The sequence below is a fragment of the Grus americana genome, chromosome 2 (genome assembly GCF_028858705.1).
Source record: "Grus americana isolate bGruAme1 chromosome 2, bGruAme1.mat, whole genome shotgun sequence".
Classification (NCBI taxonomy): domain Eukaryota; kingdom Metazoa; phylum Chordata; class Aves; order Gruiformes; family Gruidae; genus Grus; species Grus americana.
In genome coordinates, this window is record NC_072853.1 from 5,204,898 (window position 1) to 5,220,103 (window position 15,206).

A 15,206-nucleotide genomic window follows, 5' to 3' on the forward strand; every position below is an offset into this window, starting at 1 on the left:
GAAGAATAAACAAAGATTTATCGATGTTCAGATGGCAGAAGGGATTTTTCACAGGAAGCACAGAAACGTTCATCTAGGGTGTCACATCAAGAAGTTATTTATGCTTCAGTTTTATATATAATTTAGTTTGAGAGAACTCTTGCTGCTGCTTAATGAACAGTCTTTCCCCATCCTCTAGCTCTGGCTGCCTCTTGTCACCCTCCTGATGAAGTGAGGTAAGAACATCTGTGCAAGCAGACTTTCAAGTCTAGTGAGTCTAACTTTAAACTTGGTATCTTGCAGGATGGACCCCAAAGCCTGTAGAGTAACGCAAGAAGGGGGAAGCATGGGCAGGAGAAAGTGATGGGTTAGGATCACATCTACCCTGAGGTGTGATCAAGAGCCCATGTCAGTGCTTACACTTGAACTTGCAAAAGCATATGGAGGAGGAATTGGAGGTCAGCATGCAGTTTCAGAGCTCAGGTGTCATCAGGACTTCAGAGACAGTGGGTAGGTTGTGTGAACAGGGTGCACTGACAGGTGGGTATGGGGTATTTAGGAAGGTTGGGCAGAGATGATGAGGAGGGGTTGTTGTGCTCTGTGTAAAGGATGGCTGTAGTGCAAAGGGAATTGTTAGGAAATGAGGAATGGACCAACTGAAAGCTTTTGGCTCAAGAACAGAGGAGTCCAACGGAGTGATGCGGTGTGCATTCGTTACAGACCACTCGATCAAGAGGCTAAGCTGGATGGACTCTTCCCTTAACAACTGAAGGATGTCTTCCAAATGCAGATTAGGAAATTTCTGGAGTACTTTAAGGACACTTTTTATGTACAGGTGCTGGATGGCTCAATTTGGCATGTACTGTGTGGGATCTGCTACTAGAAAATACTGAAGATCCATTTAGAGGGGTGAGGTTTGATGGCAGCCTTGGCTACAGTCACCCTGAGATAGTGGAGTTTAATATCCCACGGCAAGTGAGGAAAGGCAAGTAGCAGGATGACTCTGGACTTTAGGAGAGGAGACTTTGGGGAACTGTTAGGCAGGATTGCACATCCTGAGGCTGCCCTCAGGAGCAGAGGGGTCCAGGAGAGCTAATGGACCTCCAGGAGCAACCTTCTCAAAGCCCAAGAGTTGCAGCAGTCAAGAAGGTACATCTGACTCTTCAAGCAATGCATACCACAAGGTGATGGTAGCTAGTTGTAGCCAGGGAAATTCCGGTTAGGTACTAGGAAAAATCCTTTTCACAGGGAGGGTGCTCAAATGGTGGAACATGTTGTCCAAAAGTGCCGTAAAATTGGTGTCTTTAAAGATATTGAAGAATTCAGGACAAGGCCTTGAACAACCTGATGCAATTTCAATATTTTCCATGCTTTGAGCACAGGGTTGGACAGTGGCTCTGGAATTGCCTTTCAATAGAAATTTTTCTGTGATTTGTGCAGCCACGCAATGGGCTGGGTCAGAGGATGGCTGCTGAAAACTAAACTCCTTTTCCTCCCCGTCTCCTGCTCTCCCCAGGTTTGATTGCAGCCAGAGAAATTTTCTAACGTACTGTGAAAGAATTGCTGTTTCACTGAAATGAGACTATAACATTTTGGAGTAATTTTCTTGAAAATATTCTAAACCTGTTCCTAACAGCCTTTAAAAAATGAGACTTCCAGTGCTACCTGAAATATCATGTTCCATTTTTAACTTCTCTAATAGTTAGACTTTTTTTCTTACTTCAGGATTAATTTCTGTGATTTATATGAAGCCTGTCCTATTTGCAATGTTTTCTTACATTTTTGAAATTGTATTCTATGTCCCATCCTCTGTTTTTTCTTTCCTATTTTTTAACCTAACTGCCAATTTTTTTTCAAAGCACATTTTCTTTCAGTCATATTGCTGATGATGTTCTGCAGTATAGCTATATTTTTCTCTATATGTGGGATCCAAAGCTGGAAGCAATACTTCAGGTGAGGTTTCTCATAGAATAAAATCTATACTATACCTTCCATGTTTCAGATACAATGTTTGCTCTGACAAATATTCTTGACTTCTTTTGCAAGTGTCCCATATCTGATTGATTTTTTTTTTTTTGCATGTGGTCCAGCGTAACTGACTGAATAATTATTCCCAACTTCCATTTATAGATTTGTTGATTACTTACAGGATGATACTTAGAACTTTTCTTTATTGAATTTCATCTAAGTGATCATAAGTTCCACTCATTTATGAGGCTTGTGAATACTGACGTATTTTCCAAATACATAAATTTTATGAATGTTTTTGTATTTCATCATCTAAATAGCCAATCAGAATTTTGAAATTATTATGTATTGGACAGAACCTTGAGTCATCTCATTTGCTATGCTGTCTGGGCTTGACAGCAAACCACTGATAACTGTTATTGAAATTTACTTTTCTGTTTGTCTGTTCAGCTTTTGATGACTTCATCTTGATCATAATTATGACTCTTTGGTTATGAGAATATTGCATGTTGTGGAACTTTTGTACATCAGTAAAGGTTTCCTTAGAATACCTCAGCTGGATGGAGCTTTACATTTCCATACAGCTTCTTAGCATCAACAATTGTTTGTGAAAGTAACTATTATTTAAGAACCTCAATAACTGCATGTAATTAGTTTTAATAATAAAGTACCACAATAATAATCAAGCAGAAAGCTTAAAATATGACTAAGGCTATTGCTACAAGCAAACTGTGATCATTAATCATTTAAATTTGCTTTTCATTAGTGTAATTTTTATTTACGAACATTTGCTAATTTGTTTATGATTGCATGCATGCTTCCACCTGTATTTATTTGCAAAGGAAATGGGAAATATGTTATTGAAAATAAATCTTTTTAGAAGGATGCAAGATGTGGAATGCTGCAGAGAGAAAAAACATGAGTAACTTTAAGATAAAAACCATTTTCTAAAATCTATTGTCTTTTTAAGCAGTAGATTTTAGGTTACATGCTGTGTTATAATTGTGGGTACCCAGCTACACATTAGACAATCAAGACAGTAGAAAAGACCAAAGTTTTCCTTGGGGAAATAACTAGTTCATTTGACTGTCATTCAGGTTTTTGGTATGAAACAGTTTATATCATATCCAATCTGTTGCTAAAGAAACGTGAAATAAAGGTGTCTGCTGTGAAAAATTAGCTTTTGGGTTTTATTGTTCTTAAACAGCATCTGGTGGTTGTGTGTTCTTTGGCTCTGAAGCCCTTGTTGAAACTCATTTGATTGTGCAAATGAAAATGGCTTGAACTGCCAAACGTGAACAGTCGTACTGGAAACTGGAAGTCAACTGTGTCAGTCCTGGCTGACGCGTGTGTTGTTAATAACAAAGATTTGACTGTTCAAAGTAAGGCCTGAGTCAACAAAGGCGTTTAAGAATCTGGCTCCTACGGAATAACAGGTTTGTAATCACAGGGAGATTTCAGCAAAATGTTTGGAGGTTTGGTTAAGTAGATAGATTTTACAAGGTCAGACTTAACTTTGGCAGTCTGTACTTCTGTTTATCTGTGCAATTTTTTTCAATGAGTTTTAAATGCTGGATCTTACTTTTTTGTCTTTTATGAGATGCCACTTTGAGCTAAGACTGAAAGGGTATATTGGCACCCCCTGTTCCAACTGCTTTGCTTTAATTGACATCTAAAGGCTTATCTTAGAAGATAGCCAAACTCTTGAGTTAAGCTTTTCCTCTGACATTTTATTACTGCTTATTTTGGTTATTTTTCATGTCCAAAGCTATGAGTTTGCTACAACGTTCAGTTAGTATTTGCACTATAATGAGCAATTTTATGTAATTGCCTGATACACAGTCAGGAGACAAAGATCATTGATATGAAATTCCTTGCTATTTGTGTCCATTAGGAGTGGTTAGACTATACCAACTATACTGCGCTTATAGAATCATAGCATAGAATCACAGAATGGTTTGGGTTGGAAGGGACCTCAAAGATCGTCTAGTTCCAACCCCCCTGCCATGGGCAGGGACACCCTCCACTAGACCAAGTTGTCCAAAGCCCCATCCAACCTGGCCTTGAACACTTCCAGGGATGGGGCATCCACAGCTTCTCTGGGCAACCTGTTCCAGTGCCTCACCACCCTCACAGTCAAGAATGTCTTCCTAATATCCAATCTAAATCTCCCTTCCTTCAGTTTAAGGCCTTACCCCTCGTCCTATCACTCCATGCCCTGATAAACAGTCCCTCTCCAGACTTCTTGTAGGCCCCTTTAGGTACTGAAAGGCTGCTGTAATGTTTCCCTGGAGCCTTCTCTTCTCCAGCTTCTCTGTCAACTTCAGTGATTTTTGTCTTTGAGTCCGCTTGGCAGCAGACCTTAAGCTGAACTAGATACTCTGAGGGCAAGATTTTAGGTCCAGGTTCAGCTAAGTACTTTTTGGATTTGCTGGCAAGGGAAAGCATGTTTTCTGAATCGGTTTGTGCAACTTAGGCGTTTACATTATGTTCAAGTCTATTTTGCCATACCTATGGCATAGCCTGAATACTGCACTGCGTGCTGCTGGCACTGCCAGGTCTTCCTGTGCAGTATTCAAGACAGCGAGGTTACACCGATTGTAGAATAATTTAGGTTGGAAGGAACCTGTTCAGGTCTGGTATAACACTCTGCCCTGCAACTTGTGTCCATTGCCTCTCTTTGTATGAGTATGTTCCTCCAAGAAGAGTCTGGCTCCAGCTTCTCTATACCCTCCCACTGTAACAGACAGCAATAAAATGTCTCCTTAGGCTCCTTTCTTCTCTTCTCAAGAGCAAACCAACCCTGTTCTCTCAACTTCTTTTTATATGTTATGTGCTCCAGCTCTCTAATCATCTTGGTAACCCTCCAGGGAGCTTTATCCTGTATTTCAGTGTCTTGAACTGGGGAACCAACACTGGACACAGGATTTAAGATGTGTAGGTATGTTATTTTTTTATTAGTTGAGGTATAGCTATGCATACTCTTTGCACCCAATCGGAGAGGCAGTTGGCTTCAGAAATAATCTGTAGCTGTGTTGAATTTGAAATTGCAAAATGTGTTTTCCTTATGAATACATGGATCTGCTTTGGTAGCATTTACCCATGATAAAGTATGGAGAATCACCTATTTTATAGTCATTTTATAATGGTATCTGAGACATTAAGCTTTCCGTGGAGCTGTAAGCAGTAAAAATTTGTAATATTCCAGGCACCACTGTGAGCCAGTTGTAAGTAAATTACGGTTAAGTTAGTTTAATGTTACTGTTAATGGCAGCCACTCTGTTTTAAAACTTCTTTTAAATACTGCCTTTTTATTAGTGTTTGCTCTCACGTTCCTTACATTAAAGATGTGATAACAGAATTATTTATGTGCTGTATCTATAAAGTAATCCAAATTACGTATTCTCTATCCTATAGTTTGGTTTATGGAAATTATTCTGTTGTGCTCGTGTCCTGGGTCTTATTTTTCAGCAGCAATGTTTTTTCTAAGGTGGTATTCTACCTCCAATTTTCCAAATAGGTGCTTTTCTTTAATGGCATTATGGCTTTCAGACTCTTGGGGGTTTGTGAGTTCTTCATTTGTAGTCCTTTTAGGAAACAAAAGCTATTTAAGACATTTTTCAGGGCATAATGAGAATTATTAAAAAAAATAATAATTTGCAAGAATGCTGTACAACGTATTGATTTTCCTCTTCTGTCATCTCCTTGAGCTCTTGAGTCTCAGTCACTAATTGTCTGAGCTCATTTTAATCTGAGGTTTCGAGACTTTTATTTTAAATCTCCTGGAGAGCCTGTAAAATTATGTTCTGCGATAGAAATTAGTTATCTGCAGTACTTGCTAATTTTCTTTTAAATGACACAGATGAGAATATACTTTATCGGTCAGATTGTGTGTCTCTCTTTCCAGAGTTTTGCAGAAAAAGGACTGATCACATTTAGGAGCTGTTTATAAAAGCTCAGCTATTCTTCTAGTTTTTTAATCTATTTTCGAGGAAGATGGTTCCAGTACTTTTGGAGTTGTTGGTTGAAACCTTGATCAATCTTGCTAGGACCTTAGCCTTGTGGTGGGACACCACTTCACCTATGGCTGTTTCATTTGGAGATTACAAAGTTGGAAAAGGAGTTTTTTCAAATCTCAGAGAGGATCCTGCCTCTCTCTGGAATTTTGTTTCTGCATGATGCTCCTGCTCTGGGAAAACATGAGCTGAGCTGTAAAGACGATAGAAGTTTTGCCAGAGGAGTTCCAGTGTAAGTACACAGAAGCTCATCTGCTGTATGTCGCACTTGCTCCACCTCCACTTCTTCCACTTCTTCCTCTCAACCTACCTGAGATAGGTGCTTGGGGTACAGAATTGCACCAGAAGCCAGTGAATGCAGCTGTGGCCAAATACAAGATGATGGCAATGTTTTCGCATGCTTTAACGGCCTTTGTACTCAGTGCCTTTCTGAAGCCAGGGAATTAGAAAAAAGAAATCCAGTGCTCTTCCGGTTACAGATACATATTATCTTGGTTGATTCATCAGACATGAAATTATTATTCATTTGTTTAAATGGAAAATGCTGTCTTTGTGTTATATTGAGTATGGCCTAAGCTTTTATATTAGCACTTGCATAACCTGTTTTAAAGCCATTTAAAAATAGAGATTCTGCTTTTCCCAACAGTTTATTTCAGTGCTTCACTGTCCTTAGAGTATGAGCAATTTCCTAATTTTTTCTCATTTCAGTCTAAGCTTGTTACTGAGCTCGTACAGGAGTGAGTAGAAAGGGAAGCTTGCAGGTTATGTGCCTGTATGATGTTTGCTCTCGATAACGATGCTGTCACTGCGTTGTCGAACATCCCCGTACCTCTACAGAACTGGCACCGAGACAGTGTTCAAAGCTATCCTAGCCCACATTGGTTCTGTTCTGTATTGCCTTTTTAAATTTTATCCTTTTTTTTCCCCAGATTGCTCTTTGTCATTTTGAATTCTGATCCTGCACCACACAGTTACAGGTTCCACATTTTTACAGCTTCCAGACTTTTTCCCCCTTGTGTTTTACTATGGTTCAGGTACCTTTGCATCTTCATACTTAACACGCCTTAGTGGAATTACATTTTTATATTCTGAAGACATCAACTGCTCTGATTATTATTGTTAGCCAATTCATGGGTTAATAAACCAAATATGTAGCATTAACCTTTAATGAATCTCTAGTTTGCAGTTTTGATTTGCAATAATAAGAGTTGTACGTACTACATGCTCTTTTTCTCTCTGAAACAAAATTCTCCTTAATTCCAATTTACCCTTCCTTGAAGCGTGAAGGGGAAGCAAGTGTGGAAGGCGTTCTTAATCAACTGGTCCTGGAGCATCTACAGTTGGCTCCTCTCCAGTGGGGTGAGTAATGTCAAAATCTATTGATGATCTTTTGAGAGGATGTACTGGCTTGTAATTTTTAGCAGCATGAGAATGATAATGTTTTCATGATAATCTATGATATGGCAGAATTTGCTAGGAACTTTATTTTCCTTTAGATATTTTACTTCGCTGAAGATAAATGTAAAATTGATGTCTATTTTAGTTCAAATATCACTATCCAGTGATAGAAAATATGGAATTATAGAATCGTTTTGGTTGGAAAAGACCTTTAAGATCATTAAGTCCAACCGTTAAATATGAAACCTGAATATGCACTTTTTCCTGTAATTTGCAATCCTAGTTGTGTTGTATGAGAGGTGGCTGCAACTTAATTTTCCCTTTGCCTGACAATGTGTGTTTTTAAAGTACTTTTTCTAAAATATTTTCATATGCAATTGTAGTGTACTGTGTGGTATTTATTATCATGATGTAGACATTTGCATTACTAACTTTTTTGATACAGAAAAAGTTGTTACTCCGTGTATTGAGGAACAACAATTTCTCTTAATTTTGCATTTAGAAAGATGTTCCAACATTGAAATATTGAATTAATTTATTTTTGAAGAGTTGTAATAATATGACTTCTGTCTGAGGTTCTTACCAAGGCTTGTGGAGAAACTTTGGAACATGAGATGTTTTATCCCAACACTTCTATGTCAGTCACAAGTTTCAGAAAATGTCCTCAGTTAATAAGAAAATTTGTTTTCAAAGCTTTTGCTATTAAAGCAAATTTAACTCTATACTCTTTATTTTAATTAATTGGATGACCTAGAGAGGACAGTGATCCATCGCTATTGTCTGTGTTAACTATTAAAACTAATATGACCCAAACTCTAGTATTTGTGTACACTTTTAAATGCTTGTGGTTTTTTCCAAGCATGTGGACTATCCTCGACTCATAGCTTAAAACTTGTACGCACTTTGTTTACAGATGAGAAGATTAAAACTGGTAATGGTTTAAAGATGTTTGTTGTAAACATGTCGAACTGTAGCCATAATAAGCTGTCTGAAATCATGCTTATCTGGCCTCTGTTCCTCAGAGGATTCAAGGATTTGGTAGCACTTGCTTGTACGACTGGCTTTGGCTCTGATTGCCCTGTTCCTCATCCGTGAAATGAGTGGCTTTGTGTCAGATGCATGTTGTGAGCTCAGACACAGGTCATTTGAGAGTCCTCCTAGTTCTGCTGAGTGCCATTGACCTTCAACAGGTTTGTAACTTGGGCTCTGTGTTTGGAAATTTTCCCTTGGAACTTTTGCATAGGAGATCGCCTTAAGGATGAAAACCGTAGGGTTTTTTTCTTTTCGTATTTTCTTGGGTTTCTTCTTTTAATTTTATTTTCCTGCCAAATGCCACTATTTTCTTACTAAAAGGCTTTTAGAGTCATAGGATTGTATCTGGTATTCCTGCCTAAATGGTGATATTCATAGGTACGTTGATGCACTAGTTGGAAAACATGAACGTAGCGCTGATTTACCGTAAAATCTGATTGCCTGTGGAGTTGGTAATTTCTCAGGTTGTTACTTAATTCAGTTAAAGAATCCTGGTTACTTTAGTTTTCAGAATGTATGAACACCAGACAAAACTCTGTGATAGTGTCTGCCTCATAACGGCAAAATCTTTTGAAGCACAATCTCTTGGCTGATTATGGCCTGTATGTTATTTTTTTCTGCATTAAATAAAGCACGGAAAGGGAGATCCTATGGGATATCAGATACTTGGTTTGCCACAACTTATATATGATATGTCCTTTTGGAAAGTTCTGGTGGCAGAAAACAGTGGTTTTGCAGAAGTCTAGTTTATTTTTATGTGCAATATTTTCTCAATCCGAAATTGCTATTGCGTATATTATCTATTTTGTATTACACAAAAAATGTGTCCATGTAGAAGCTGTAGCTCTCTGTAGAGATTATTGAAAGGGAAATTTTAATTAAATGCCTGATTTCACTTGAAAACAAAGGCAAAAAAAAAAAATCTATGCAGAAATTTTAGTTTCTTTAAATTAACCATAACTTCAAACATTCAGCAGTTAAATCTTTGCTAGTTGGTTTCATGATGTCGTAGCCAGGTAGCCCCACCTGAAGTCATCATGAGGAAAGCTACTGCAGACCCTCCAGAAAGTGTTATCATGGCAATACAGGCTACTTTTGGTTTTATTAATGTGTGGGATGGAGGAGGAATTAAAAGATTGGATTCTTCAGTTTGGTAGGGGAGAGTAATAAAGAGTTGTTGGAATGTCTGGACAATCAAGAGTGTGTGTGTGTACACAGATATATTTAGACAGTGTGACATACTGTCCTTCGGAGTCTAAATTGTTTTTCGGTGCCAGAATATATTTCCTATTGAACACTTACAGGCATGGTAAAGTATTATATATTTCAAATCATCTAAGATGTAATGCAAGTTCTGTTTTCCTTGTGGTTTTCTTTCTTGATATTTTGAAGTGATTGACCTTAATGATCGCCTAAGAATCAGGTCTTTTAGTGGTAGTGGTCTGTACTGAGTACCAATAATGAAATAAACTTATGCAAGCTATCTTTGACCATTAACATTTCTACTAAAAGAGAACTATAATCTTAATATATATAATTAATAAGGCAATAGTCTACAGATTTTCTTTTCTCGTCCTGCCTTGTCCAATATTTCGATGTCATTGATAAGAAGTTACTTTAAAAATACTGTAGCATGGTAATGTCAGATTTTTTTTTTTTTCTCTTAACACTGTTCGTCATCACAGTCTTACTTTACTTTGAGTTTTGCTTTTCTGTTAAGGATAACTTTTGGTTTAACATGAACCCTTTAATATTTAGCCATCAGATAATCTTTGCATATATTGGCTGAAAATTTTGACTTAGTGTTATGCAATAAAATTAATTCTATGATTATTCAAGGCTTTTGCTATATTGATGGTTACACTGGCGGGTTTACTTTATTATAAGTGCTCACATTGAAACATGAATGAATATTTAACATGGTTTTGATGAAAAAAATGACTGGCTCTTGTTCAAATTTATAAAAGCTGGACTTCAAAATTCCTTTTAAATTTGGCATATTTAATTCATATTACAGTTAATATTACATTTCTAAAATTATAAAAGCATATTGATATAATTTTTCATGTAAATTTGACAATCATGTCTTTTTTCATTAAATGCAAGGCAAAGAGTAGAATTAGAAGTTAGTGGCATTGAAGTTTTGGTCTGAGGGTAGGAAGTCAGCTCTGAAGGTTGTCAGACAGGAAAAAAGTGGCTCTTAGTGAACACTGTTGGTTGTGATTTCATATAACTAAATGACTGGGGAAGGGAAAAGTATTTAAAACATGAGGAATCATAAAAAAGAAAATATGTCAAAGGCTAGAGTAAGAGTTCTTAATATGTTGTTAAAATTGATTTTAAGATTTAGAACATCTCTGTAAAATGAAGTTGTCTATTAGGCAGGTTAGTAAATCACATGTAATTGAAAAACATAATCTTGCTCAACACCACTGAGTTCAATGTTCTCTAAAATTTATGACATATTTTCTTTTTACTACTGGGCAACAAACCAAATGTAGGAATAGATGTGGTTTTAAGGTGAATATATTAATATCATCAAATCAAGGAAACAGCCTGCAAAGTTTAATGAGGAGAACCAAGACTCTTCAAAGGCATATGTCGTGCAGGTTCCGTGGTTAGATTTGAAAATGATCAGATGGAGGCATTTTTAGTTGCTGGCTGTGCGATATTTTTTCAGTCTTTATTTGATTTATGTTGCTAAATTTTGCAAGCAAGCAAAATTCTGAGACCGAACACTTATCGGTTTGAGGGTACTCTTCTGCATTGCATAGCAAAATTATCATAGGTCCCAATGCTATGCACAAAATGTTGTTATTGAACTTGAAATAGACTGAGTTTGAAATAGACTGTTGATTGAACCTGGAATAGGTTGGACGCAGGATATTCCTACATTCAAATGAGAAGTACGTCTTAAGCGAGAGGTTCCCGACACTTTGCATGCTGTACACAAATTTCACAACAGAAACTTACTATAAATTCTCCTACATAAAGCAAAATAAACTTAACTTCCTTCACTGCCTGCAACAACAAGATAAAGACATCTTTTCCTGATGGTCCTCCTATGTGTAAGACTGAAGATTTATTAGAGAAATTTGATTTAAGAATTTAGAACTGTAGACAAATCTAAATGTACTAAATGTTTTAAGATATTGGGCAAATACCTAGCTTTTCTTTCTCTGTAGAAACTAGCTGAATAACTGAAACCCAATTATTATACACGAACTCTAAAGACGGTATTTGCAGTTATATTCTAAGAACCATACATTGGTAAAGCTTCACCATGGGCAAAGTCCAGAAATAGCTTTTCGTTTTCATTCACTCTTTTAATTCATTGTGGTGGGTTGACCCTGGCTGGACACCAGGGTCCCACCAAAGTCACTCCTTCCTCCTCAGGGGGAGGATTCCTCACACTCTTCCCCTGCTCCAGCCTGGGGTCCCTCCCACGGGATACAGTCTTCCATGAACTTCTCCAACATGAGTCCTTCCCACAGGGTGCAGTTCTTCATGAACTGCTCCAGCGTGGGTCCCTTCCACAGGGTGCAGTTCTTCAGGAACAGACTGCTCCAGTGTGGGTTCCCCACGGGGTCACAAGTCCTGCCAGCAAACCTGCTCAGGCGTGAGCTCCCCTTTCCATGGGGCCACAGGTCCTGCCAGGAGCCTGCTCCAGCGTGGGCTTCCCACAGCGTCACAGCCTCCTTCAGGTGTCTCCACCTGCTCCAGCATGGGGTCCTCCATGGGCTGCAGGTGGATATCTGCTCCACCATGGACCTCCATGGGCTGCAGGGGGACAGACTGCCTCACCATGGTCTTCTTCACAGGCTGCAGAGAAATCTCTGCTCCAGCATTTCCTCCCCGCCCTTCTGCACTGACCTTGGTGTCTGCAGCGTTGTTCCTCTCACATCTTCTCACTCCTCCTTTCCAGCTGCAATTGTTCCTGGTGGTTTTTTTCCCCTTCTTAAACATGTTATCCCAGCTATGACCATCACTGATGGGCTTGGCCTTGGTCAGTGGTGGGTCCATCTAGGAGCCAGCTGGCATTGGCTGTATGGGGGGAAGCTTCTAGAATATTCTCACAGAAGCCACCGCTGAAGCCCTCTGCTACCAAAACTTTGCCCCGCAAACCCAATACAATCATTCACTCATTTAATTCATTCTTCACTTTCTCCTTCATAATAAACATGAATTTCAAGACAGTTTATAACACTTAAATAAATCATGGTTACCTTTTTACAATGCAGTGTGTTTCATTTGCTGGTATGTCATTGAAGGGAAAACTAACAATAGTGTTGCTGAATGGTCTCCAGATCATAATTAAGAAAAGTGATGGTTAGTCACCAAACTCTTAATTTTTTACTTATAGGTAGAGAATGCTACACATTTTGTTGTGGATTCACAATATACTGTATGTCTACTTGCATCATGTAGGCGTATTGCACTTAGAAAAAAAATCAAAAACTCAGAATTGAAGGGTGGTTTTAAATTGTCCCTCACAGGTAGTTGGCATCAGTAGGAGAGGTAGATTTAAAAGTATTTTGAAGTGTTTTATGAGCATGCAGTTCATGACAGCTTGTTTGGAAGTTCTGTCAGGTTAAGTTTCACAAAACATCTTATGGAAGCATTACTTTTAAAATAAATCATCTTAATAATTTATTGTCTGTTTTAGAGAGCACCAAATCAGAATCAATTTTCACAGCTTATATATTTCATGGATCTTAAAATTAATTACTGAAACTAGTCACTCATTTTATTTTGCATTTTCCAGTCTGACCTTAGACTATAATTAAATCTTTCTTTACACAATTTATGTGATTAACTGTTAGGGATTGCAGCAGTGTCAAATCACCGCATCCTGAATATAGAGGAAAATATTTTAAAGTATCTGTCAGTGAGTAGATGAGGAAATGATACATCCCTAAGCCTGTGTTTTGGATGCTGTCTTGACACTCTGACAACTTCTTGTCCCCTAGAACCTAGTTAAAAAGAGCCAGATCGCTGCAGACATGATCATTGTTAAGAGTTTTGCTTTAGTAGGGGCAGTCCTACAATATTGCTCTTCCTCCATATTTGAAATTCCAAGGCTGGCTTGGATGTTTGTTCAAAGAATAGTTTTAATGGGGAACTGTAACTAAGTAGTTTTACTTTCTCTTTTCATGAGCAAACCCCTCACATGCCCTCCACGGGAGCATGTAGATCATAGAATCATAGAATTGTTTTGGTTGGAAAAAACCTTTAAGATCATCAAGTCCAACCGTTAACCTAGTACTGCCAAGTCCACCACTAAACCATGTCCTGAAGCACCACATCTACCCATCTTTTAAATTCCTCCAGGGATGGTGACTCAACCACTTCCCTGGGCAACCTGTTCCAATGACTGACAACCCTTTTGGTGAAGAAATTTTTCCTAATATCCAATCCAAACCTTCCCCTGGTGCAACTTGAGGCCATTTCCTCTTGTCCTGTCGCTTGTTAATTGGGAGAAGAGATCAAGACCCACCTGGCTACAACCTCCTTTCAGGTAGCTGTAGAGAGTGATAAGGTCTCCCCTCAGCCTCCTTTTCTCCAGGCTAAAGAAGTTCCCCAGTTCCCTCAGCTGCTCCTCATAAGACTTGTGCTCTAGACCCTTCACCAGCTTCATTGCCCTTCTCTGGACACGCTCCAGCACCTCAATGTCTTTCTTGTAGTGAGGGGCCCAAAACTGAACACAATATTTGAGGTGCGGCCTCACCAGTGCTGAGACGATCATTTCCCTCATTCTGGCCACACTATTTCTGATAGAAGCCAGGATGCTGTTGGCCGCCTTGGCCACCTGGGCACACTGCTTGCTCATATTCAGGTGGCTGTCAACCAACACCCCCAGGTTGTTTTCCAACAGTATAAGGTATAAGCTTGGAAATAAGGAGAGATCAGCAGGGTATATGAAGATCTGCCTTTCAAAAAATTTATGAATGTTGTTCTGTTCATTTATCAAACTAAAATATTCTTTAATGATTTCTATTTTAGAATTACAGTAAACTCTCTATTATCATCATTAGAAAGATGAAAACAAGAGTGTTGGCCAGAAAATCTCAAGAGTGAGCCATCTATAAGGTAGAGAATCAGTCTGATTCATAGAAAGACCAAAATCTAGAAACCATCTGGTGGTAAATGGATTTTACTAGGTAACCAACCTTCCTCATCCATTTAGAAAAATCTTCAGGTTTTTCATTTATATTTTTAAGATACAAGAGAGGTGGGAACACTTTCATATCTTAACAGCTTGTGTGCGGGCTGTTTTGGAGGATATTTTGGCAATGTCAAACAAGCAACATGCTTTGGTTACTGGGAAGTGTTAAGGGACTGGGGTAGTACATTGAAAAAACAGACCAACTTGATAAAACTGGGGCATCTGGCACACAAATAATGTTCTCACATGTCAAAACATGCTATTGTGTGATATGTTTTGAATCAGCTGTTGTTTCTAATTCCTACTGAAGCCTTGGTTACTCTAAACTGAGAGGAAAAACTTGTAGAGAAAGGGTTTCAGACATAACTGGACCCGTAGTGATTTCAAAGAAGAGATGCTAAGAATAAATAGAGCACCCTAAAGTGAAAATAAATTAAGAAAACCTCTTATGTAAAGATAGATAGCTTTAGACATGTTGGGGGGAGTGCCAATGGTTACTTCATCTCAGATTTCTGACAGAACTGGAAGCTGAAGCTGCAGGTCCAGCATTTCTAACAGAGCAGTGAGAAGAGACGGGAGGAAAATGGAGTAATAAATGCTAATGGAGTTGTCTAAGTATTGGTCTAGGGCAAATTTCACCAATGTGA

The 15,206-nt window shown here is 38.4% G+C and overlaps 1 protein-coding gene across 4 annotated transcripts in view; it reads left to right on the top strand.

Moving 5' to 3' along the window:
* TRAPPC9 (trafficking protein particle complex subunit 9) overlaps positions 1 to 15,206 on the top strand; it is a 528,370-nt gene that overhangs the window by 253,253 nt on the left and 259,911 nt on the right. For all 4 annotated transcript variants that reach the window (XM_054814465.1, XM_054814467.1, XM_054814464.1 and 1 more), the window contains one exon: positions 7,232 to 7,322. In XM_054814465.1, the coding sequence (XP_054670440.1) occupies positions 7,232 to 7,322 (91 nt within the window). The remainder of the gene's footprint in view (positions 1 to 7,231; positions 7,323 to 15,206) is intronic.